Source organism: Limanda limanda, chromosome 16 (genome assembly GCF_963576545.1).
Source record: "Limanda limanda chromosome 16, fLimLim1.1, whole genome shotgun sequence".
Taxonomy (NCBI): Eukaryota; Metazoa; Chordata; class Actinopteri; order Pleuronectiformes; family Pleuronectidae; genus Limanda; species Limanda limanda.
Window position 1 is genome coordinate 19,216,737 of NC_083651.1, and position 10,156 is coordinate 19,226,892.

Here is a 10,156-nt window from a genome sequence, read left to right on the forward strand (position 1 = left end):
TATTTTTGCAGTTATCTATTTAATATCTACTAACCATTGCTGATACAAAACCATACATTTAGTTGATAAACTATTTTATTTTACTTTAGTATTTTATTGTGTGTATTATGTATCAAGAAGAACTGCTTTTATAAACTAATAAGTACTGTTTGATAATAAAACATAAAACAATTATTTCACTTTATTTTGTTGATCGGTCCACAGGTCTCAGTAGTCGTGGTGACAGCACACGCATGCGCAGAGGCCGCCCCTCGTCTCAGCTGACAGTGGAGCAGACAGGAGGTGATGATGGCTGACTCCGCTGACTCCGCTGTCTCTGTGGCTGTGATCGGAAACACCGACCTGACTTCATCTGAATCAGAGAACAACCTCATCAACACGGTCGTGCATTAGTCTTTTTCTCCGTTAAACAATGTCCTTTAGTCCGGAACTGCTGCTCTGTCTTACCGGTGAAAACTTTCCCAAACAGGCCTGAACTTCTGTGTTAGCTTCCGGGGGAGGGGTGGGGATAGTGATACACGGAGCTTCACTTTAAAACAGCTTTTAATTGACTGTTAGCTCCCGAACTAGCTTCAGCTGCTAACTCTGCAAAGGCGACTCTAAAGTGCCAGAGTCAGCCCTAGTTGCTAATGCTAACAGTGGCTCGAAGCTACCTTGTAAACTTTGATGCTTCCTTTAGCTCGTTAGCTAGCAGGTCAGAGGGCTAAAGTTGAGTTGACACGAATTTAGCTTCATTGTTTCAGAGGAGATAAAGAGAGAGATCGATGTTTTCCCCCTCTTCATTGACGCTGGCTGTTTTATTATCTTGTCTTGTGACCTGCACACGCCTGTCACAACCCTCCAGTGTGTGATCACAGCCCTGAAGACACAAACACAGACCTGCACCTCTGTGTTGATCTGTTTAACGCTGGTCATGCATCTGTATAGAAACAGATGGTACAGATCAGTGATGAATCCGATTATCAGTGTCTCCCTTTATCACTATTACTTACTGCCACCTTTGTGTAGTATTTGTTTCACTGTCTCATACAACTTCCTTATTTTTCTCTCAGATCTATTACACTGGTTCTGCATTACTCATGAATGTTTGTTTCATTTACACACACGTTTGTTTTTCACTGATATTTTCACTCTCCTTTTTTTTTGTTTTATTCACTGTATTCCATTCTATTTTATGTTGTGATCTTGGAGCAAGCTGGCACAATAATTTATTTGGGGATTTAAAAAAGTCTTATTATATCCTATCTTATCTCAATAACAGAATCTACATGGTTCTGAGTGGAACGTTTAATAATCTCTTACCACCCGAGAACCACACTGTCTCTTCACCTGGTGTTAGTATTGTCTGATGTCCCTTGATAAACCTCCCTATACATTCATATTCTGCTTTTGAATGAATAGTTCATATTTGTTTCCCTCATGCTTACGTGATCTTTCTCGTCTGTGCAGATGGTGGAACGAGGGACAGCTCTGTTGAGAAAAATGGAGATCAACGTGACGGAGGCAGAGAAGAGAACAGGGAAGAACACAGTGAACATGCAGGAAACCTATACTGTCTACCTCATAGAAACACGGTGGGTCACAAACTGGAGCATCCTGTTTTTTACTGAGCTCTCCCCACTGACACGAGTTTTCCGGCCACATGCAAATAGAACAATATGCTGCTTGAAATTTTAAAGTTAGTTGAGATGCATTGCTCTTTCTGTGTCTCAAGGTGCTATGAGCAAGTAAAGTAGCTCATGTTCTAACACATGTACAACAAATATACACACTGTTTACTCATGTGTCCGCAGGCCAGCTGAAACTTTCCCAGAGGGAGGACAACCGTCCGCAACCGATACTTTGTGGAGACGCTACAGCGAGTTTGAGCTGCTCCGAAATTACCTCCTGGTCACGTACCCCTTTGTCGTCATCCCTCCACTGCCAGAGAAAAGGGTGAGTGACATAAATATAAACAATGGAATGTGTTTTCAGCCGTGACGTTTTTCTCAGTTATTTTTGCCTCAGTTTCTTCCAAGTAAGAGGCGTGACTCACCGTGTTTGAGCTGATGTTGTATTTTTCTCCTCTCTTCCTGTATTGTGTCTCTTGTGTAGGCGGAGTTTGTTTGGCACAAGCTGTCAGCAGATAACCTCGACCCGGACTTTGTTGAGCGACGGAGGGTCGGCCTGGAAAACTTCCTGTTGCGTGTTGCATCACATCGTGTCCTTTCCGATGATGAAATCTTCATCTGCTTTCTCACAGAGGTAAGTGTTCAAACACATACCGCCTAATGTCTCATTGAGGTCTGCTGTCGTACGTATGCAAAACCTTCGCTTTTAGGAGACCAGGGATTTCAGTCAAAGCAATTCAAGAGGCTTGAATTAAAATGATGTTTAGATGTTGCTACAGGTTACCAGGGTTTTCCGGTGGGCTGAGACACTCTGCATTTCATTGCAATATTTAAAAAAACACAACACAGACGAAAAGCAAAACAATTATAATTTATGACATGAGCCAAACTGCTTTTTAAAAGGCCTCTGAAGCTGTTTCACACATGCATTGAAGACCGGACATTTTCCTGACATTTTCTACAAGGGCTGTATGTGAGGACACAAATGTCAGTGTCAGTTCCTCTGGACATTTTCCAGAAATTTTCCAGAACTTTTCCTGCTTGTGAAATGTCCGCAAAATATTAGGCTGAGAATACTGGTGGAAAATCTCCAGACGATTCCCAGCAAGCGAAACGTTGGGGTAAAACTGGAAGTACACAAATAAATCAGGGTGAAAGAAAAAAGAACCATAAACATAGAAGACACTTATGAAGATGGAAAGACAATGAGATACAGTCGCTTTTGGCTTTAAGAGCTGACACAGAGGTCAATGTTTCGTAAACAAAAGCACTGTTTTCTGCTGCAAAATGTATATGTCACGTCCTGCCTCCTGCGTGCTCTACCCAGACGCCACCCCTCACCTGAATGTTCAAGACATTTTCCATTCTTTTGACAAGGCTTCTGACCCAGACTCTTCTGTTGAGTTCTTCATGTGTGAAAGGAAAACTCTGGGAAATGCCCAGACCCAGTTTTCTGAAGTTCATGTGTGAAAACAGCTTTAGTTATTACTATGTCCTTACTATGTCCTAAACCGTTGTCAGTGATCAAGCAGTTGTTATACAAAATGATTTGACCTCCAGTTTTCTTATCCGCACATAACTATCTGACATTGTGTTTGGCTGCCAAAAGTGTTTGTTCGTTCAGTCGTGACCTGGAGACAGCTCACGTTCCCAGAGGCCACGAGTCAATTGACAGGGTTACTGTAGCGAGTCAATTCCTCTCTCGCTCTCTTTGCTCTTGCGTTATCAATTTCTCTGCCAATCTTTAGACTTGAGTGTATTTGCACTGATCATCTGTGACAGACGCAATTCTGGGCTGTCACAAGATTTGGCTGTTGCCCGATAGATTTTTCCACCTGGTTTATTTCTACCGCAAAAAAAAACGTCTGAAGATATAAAGAAATAGTTTTCACCTGTCATGGATTTGTTTCCTCTCCTCAGAACAAGTTACATCAGTCTTCCGAGATTCCTGCAGGATAAAAGTGATGAACAAAACTGGCTGATTTACTCACTAAGCACTCACCAACCTAAACCATTTCAGACATGAACTTTGGAAAATGTCAGCACAATCGAGTCAGTCAGGGTAGAGCATGAAGGAACGTCCTTTCACCTGTTAAAGGTCATCATTACCCAATCGCTCGCAGTGATTCTCCAGGACATAATCCCTCTGTACTCTCTCATGGGCACTCTTTGGCATTCTCCGGAGGGGCTTGCTTGGAGGCTGGCATGAAAAGTTCAAGAAAATATCTGGACTACATGATTTGGTCAGTTGAATTCTCACATACAGCCCCTCCTGAAAGCAGAATACCCAGGGTTCAGTGCCTGTCTGATAGCATCCCTAGCAACATATGGCTGCAAATAACCAATAACACAACACGCTTTAAACATTACGAACATTGGTGCACTGTTGACTAAATAATTGTATACTATTGAAATATAAGACAACCTCCAGTTTCTTTAAACCTACAGAAAAAATTACGTGGTATCCTGTCTCCAGAGTGGTAGAAAACACCATATTTCCATTCCTTCATTTGGCTTAGGTGCTGAGCAGAAATGATTAGGGGGTGCACTAAGATTTATAATGGTAGGGAAAACCCTTGAAACAGACAAATATGAAACCAGCTAAAAATGCATATCAGAGTGTCTTGAGAAAATGAAGGCTGAAGTCTTTTTTGTCCTTTCCAATGAAATCTTCTGTGCCCACACAGTGATCGCATGGAAAACAAACCCTGTAGTGTTTGCCACAGAACTATCACACGCATCACTCTTATTGGTTATTCATCTGTAAACTGCTGAAATTAGATAACTCACCCATGGTTTCACGCGGAAGCTTGCCATTTGAAACACCCTCAAATTGGATTTGTATCTCAGGTCTCACTGTAGCCAGTAGCAACATGCTCATACCGCTGCGGCCTCTCTTTGTAGCCGTGCAGGTGTCAGGCTGCCTGTGAACATTGTATTGCTGATAGTCCTGCCTGTTAGTTGTTGATCATCTGTCAATCTTTTGTTCTCAGGAGAAGAAATGGAAGGATGCGGTTTTGGAGACGGGTTTCCAAGACAAGGTAAAGGGGTCGTAGTGTTTTGTCGCTCTCATTTCTTTAATAGATTTTGTATCTTGTTTTATAATCATCCACTTAGTTCTTCCTCCCTTGACTGGGAATTATATTATCAACAGACTATTTTTCAGACCAGAAGCAGCCCCTCATAGATTCTCCTCTCTGCTGAATGTAAAGTATCTTTCCCTAACATTACTCAAATGTGATTTTCTGTTCTCCATCAGGCTGATTCCAGACTCAAGTCTCTGAGTGCCATGTTCAGAGTCAAGAACCCAGACCAGTAGGTGGAAAACCATACGAAAGTGAAAATGCTTTGTGTCACCTAAACACTGATTGACCTACGACCCATTTGTTGTCTTCGCCAGGCAATTCACAGCACTGAAACAGTCCAGTGATGACCTGAACACAGTCATCTCTCAGTTACTCAGGGTGCGGGCGGTGAGTTTGGACATGTACACACACACACACACACACACACACACACACACACACACACACACACACACACACACACACACACACACACACACACACACACACACACACACACACACACACACACACACACACACACACACACACACACACACACACACACACACACACACACACACACACACACACACACACACACACACACACACACACACACACACACCTATTTAACTGTATTCTTAGATTTGGCTAGTGGTTTGCATTGTTTTTGCATATTGGCTTATCATGTAACATGAGCTGTACACAGTTCAAAGCTGTTGCAGGCTTCAAGATGAGTAGTGTGAAGCCTTTCATATTAATGGAGAATATGTTGAGTTACTGTTAAAAACAAATATAGCCACTTAGGTGTTTTTTAGTAAAGGGTATTTTTAGGAATAAAACAACACACATAACTTGATTCTGTTGTCTTCATTCTAGAAAGTAGCGGACAGGCTGTACGGAGTCTACAAGGTCCACGGTAACTATGGCAGAGTCTTCAGGTGAGAAACCCCTGTTTGGTTGTTACTGTATCTTTCTACTTGAATGAAATCACAGTTTTGGCCTCAGAGATGGTGCAACGGTTGAACACAATAAAGCATTAATGAAGCCACAACTTAAAATTATACGACACCTTGTGCGTATTCTGCATCCACCTACTTTTGCTGCCCTCATTTGCTGTATATTATTTTGACTACTTTAAAAAAAACTATGCTGTGATGAAAAAAAAATCAATCAATCAAGTTCTCCTAAATTTGTTTGTGTGTCTTCAGTGAGTGGAGTGCCATAGAGAAAGAGATGGGAGATGGACTACAGAGTGCTGGTCACCACATGGACACGTAAGTATTGGAAAAATCAACCAGTGTACACTCCCACATGCTTACACTTAATAAAAAAGTCAGATGAGTCTTTACACAAAGCAACTCCTAATTTAGACCTATGTCTTTTTTCTGCATTGTTCACTGTTGAATGTGACTTTGTATGTGCACAGATATGCTACATCAATAGATGACATTCTGGAGGAAGAAGAGCACTATGCAGACCAACTGAAAGAATACCTCTTCTACACTGATGCTGTCAGGTGAGTGAGTGTGTTAAAGAGGAAAACACAAAGCAGTGTCAGGCCCTCCTCCTCCTCACGCTGCTCACCACGGTGTTATTAAACCAGAAACACCTCGGCTATGTCCATGGGCAAACCACAGCACAACACTGCTATGCTATCAATGCTAACGGTGCTAACTAGTTACTGGCAACCCTGCAACCATTTATGTCTGGCAAAGGTTTCCTTTTTTTAATTTTAGAGATGTCCATGTCCTTGTATTGATTGAAATTGGCTATTTTTCCCATTAAAATTATTTGGGGCAGTGGAAGCATAATTTCTAACTTACTGTTGTTTTTGTATTTTAGGTCAGTGTGTAAGAAACAGGACTTGATCCAGTATGAGTTGGAGATGGCAGCTCAGGACCTCGCCAATAAGAAACAGCAGAGGGACGAGCTGATCAACGGGGTAGCACGCAAACACACACTGGTTTAGTAAACCTAACGTTCTAATATACATCCTGGGCAAACACGCAGGTGGCAAACACACACAATATCGGCACTAGCACCATATTAAAATCAACAGAATTCCTTTTGTGCCAAAAATGGTTATGCGATGCAGTTTGATAAGACCATCAAATCGGATGTATGAATATATACTATGCTGATTTCTAATAAGTGTGTCTTATTGTCTGTGTGTGTAGACGGTGCGAATCTTTTCCCTGAAAGGGATGACCAGTAAACTATTTGGCCAGGACAGCCAGGAGCAGAGGGAGACCAAGTTGGCAGTCCTGGCACAGAGTATAGATGAGGGGGAGGACGCTGTTTTGGAGAAGAATAAAGAGAGTCGGTAAGTGCAAAAGAATGTAGTCAGTCCTCTGCACTTTTCAAAATTATTTCTGTCATCTAAACATCCCCCACTGTGTGTCTCCTACTGTACGTCTGTTCCTCTTACTCTCTCTTTATCAACTTTTATAATCTGCTTTGTGGTAACTAAGTTTGTAATACACATTTTAGTTCTTCCTGCTTCACACAGACTGACCCACAATATATGTGTCTTTGTCTGTTCCCTCAGAGAGTTTTGCAAAACAGCTTGGGCAGACATCGAACTGTTTAAGGAGCAGAAGGACAGAGATTTGCGTGAAGCACTAATCAGCTATGCCATTATGCAAATCAGCATGTGTAAGAAGGTAGGGAGTTCAGTTTATTCGCTCAGGTATTCTGTTGGTTTTGATTCATCAATTGTGGTTGGGTTCCTATGAATCTCTCTATTATCTGTTTGTCTTCCAGGGAATCCAGGTGTGGTCCAACGCCAAGGAGTGTTTCAATAAAATGTGAGCCACTTTCCCAGCCAATCACAATTGGCACCAAAACAATAGCAGATCATATCAGATTGTACGGACTGGACGCGCCAGCCAGTTGTTGTCCTGCCGTCTTATGGAAATGGGCCATGGAGCCCAAACAATGAGCTAAATTGAAGCTTCTGAGAGTAATTGTCCCCTTTTTCTCTTTCTTCCTCCCAGACACACAGGCACACCCACTTTAATTTCGAAAAAGATAGCAAGTCTGAATCATTTAGTGAGTCCATGCCTTTCTAAATCCAAGTGTCTTAATGGTACCACTGCTGATTTGACTGTCGTGCTGCAGATGACCAAAGTTTTCCATATTCGCCATGATTTACCAAGCTGACAGCATGACCAGAGTCCTGTGTTGATGAGGCCTGCTAGTTGTTTGGGGGGAATCACTGCTCATTGAATCTCCATTGTAAGCCCTTCTTTGAGTTGTTCTTCACTATGAAAATAAGGGATAAGTCATGACATTTCAGCCAGGGGTTCATGTGAAGAATGGAGAAAAAATGGCCCCTATTGACCAGCATCTTGTTTACATTGGAGCTAATTTGGCAATTAATTGTCCTCGTGCTAAAGCTATGGCTTTGGTGGTAGCTCAGTAATTCATAATAATCTATGTACATCTTTAGGCAGAGATATTTTGTAGCAACTGGCCCCCGGGAATTATCCTGAATAATGTTTCCATTGATTTCCTCTTTCTCTCGACCTATAGTAACTTTTATTGTTTGAATTTCTACATAGTAAATACGTCCTCAAAATCAGCAATCAATTAAATTGTAAGGCAAGGAAACAAAAAAAAAAACACCACTACACATTCACATGTACTTATTTCCTTTTTCCAGAATTACATTTTATACGCTTTCATGCAGATGTCAGACTTAATGTTGTTATTGATCGACCAAAGTGCTTATGACCAATGATGTGCCTGTATAGTACAGATCACAGGTGGGAAGCACGGGAGACTGTAGCGGGGTTTTTTTGGGGGGGTATTTTTTTTTTATTTGTGCCAAAAAGAAAAGCCATGATGAAGTGTAGCCAGAAGACCTCAGACTGTTTTTTGACTAAAGAGTAAAAGCAAAACACACACGCAGATCAATGGCTGAATCTCTTTTCTCTACCGTCAATAGTCAAAGGTTTAATATGAACATCGGTTTTGTACAGGGGAGGATTCATTTGTTGTTGACCTTCTCTGCCTCACATGTTTTTTCAGAATTTACCTCGCTGCAATAAATAGACCTTCATTGTGATGATGTGGAAACTCTTTGGTATTTTTAGGTTAACAGTCTGGCTTCATTCATATGCTATAGATTTACAATACATATAATAATTTTGCTTAATTTACAATCTAGAGTCAGACATAGAACGATTGAACATCTGAAACTCATACTGAGGTAGTTTTCTGTCTGTCAGTTTACTGGAATTATCCTAAATTGAGGCTTTGTGTGTTTTTGTAATAAACATGTTGAACGAGAGATTGTTGTTTTCATGTCTCTGTATTCACTGTGCTAATAAACACTAATAAACGTATTTCTTTTTAACTATTCTGTTGCATTTGGTATGTTTGGCATGTTGGTAGTCTGAAAGCAAAGAAATGCTTCATTTCTGTTGAGCCCATTCTCAAGGTCGCAATGTTATAATTCACCTGTGATACAATGACACACAGCCTCTGCCCGTATGTTCAGACTGGTGTCTTTCCATGACACCTGTGAGGAGGGAGTGGGTGTGTCTGTGTTTACAGTCATGTCAATGTGGCATTGATGCCATGTCAAGTCCATTCATGCTTGGATTATCTAATCACACAGGGATAGTGTTACATTGGCTGTTCTAAGTAGTTCTGTATTAGGTGTTTGAGAAAGGTGGTGATAAATGACATTTCTGCTGTTAAACTGAAGTTAAGGTGTGGTTGATTAATAATAAATATTTTAATGTGGGCTATGATGTTTGCCCCAGTAATGTGGCTTCAGCCATGGTAGGAAAAAATAACAACCTATTAAAAATAAGTATTCGGAAAAGTAATTAAGTTACCAGTGTGCTCTGTTTAAAGAATAGGATTTGAATGAATTTACCCTACATCCCTCCACCATTGTCATTTTATAGCTAATGATCATTATAATGTAAGAAAAGAATAAGATACAGCATGAAAATAATAATAATTGTAACAAAAGAAGAAAATAGTCCCATGGTTGTCTGAATGCAATGACGAGCTGGAATTATGAAAGTTGCTTTTAGTATTTGTCCATTGCAGCTCAGACGTATCAAACAAAGCCTTTAACCTTCGGTAAATACATGGATTTGAAGGATTGGAACACAAATTCTGAGTATATAAATGAACAAACAGCGCCACCTGCTGACTCATACCAGCAAAACTATTTCCATTTGCCACAGAACCGGCTTGACTGTGTGGGTTAAAGTAAAGACAGGAGTCGGAGGATGGGAAAGAAAAAAACCGTCTTTTTCAGATCCACCTTGTGGTTGGTTTGCATGATGTCATGTGTGGTTTTCCTAAATAGAAACCTAACATTAATTTAGCATTACAAGCAGAAACCGTCTATTCAGTGTGCTCTAAAGAAATTTGATATTTTAATAAAATAAATTATAGGCTTATTAGACTGGACATTGTATAGACTCCATAAATCATAGCAATTTATAACTT

At 40.7% G+C, this 10,156-nt stretch overlaps 1 protein-coding gene across 1 annotated transcript; it reads left to right on the forward strand.

Annotated features, from left to right (window-relative positions):
* The first annotated feature begins 263 nt into the window (after positions 1-263).
* On the forward strand, positions 264-9,044 carry LOC133021221 (sorting nexin-4-like). Its single transcript, XM_061087992.1, has 14 exons — positions 264-381; positions 1,450-1,574; positions 1,794-1,935; positions 2,095-2,244; positions 4,604-4,651; positions 4,870-4,925; positions 5,011-5,083; positions 5,558-5,619; positions 5,890-5,955; positions 6,108-6,197; positions 6,524-6,623; positions 6,859-7,004; positions 7,230-7,344; positions 7,445-9,044. The coding sequence occupies exons 1-14, from the start codon at positions 286-288 to the stop codon at positions 7,490-7,492; spliced, it is 1,317 nt and encodes a 438-aa protein (XP_060943975.1). The 5' UTR covers positions 264-285; the 3' UTR covers positions 7,493-9,044.
* Positions 9,045-10,156: the final 1,112 nt, after the last annotated feature.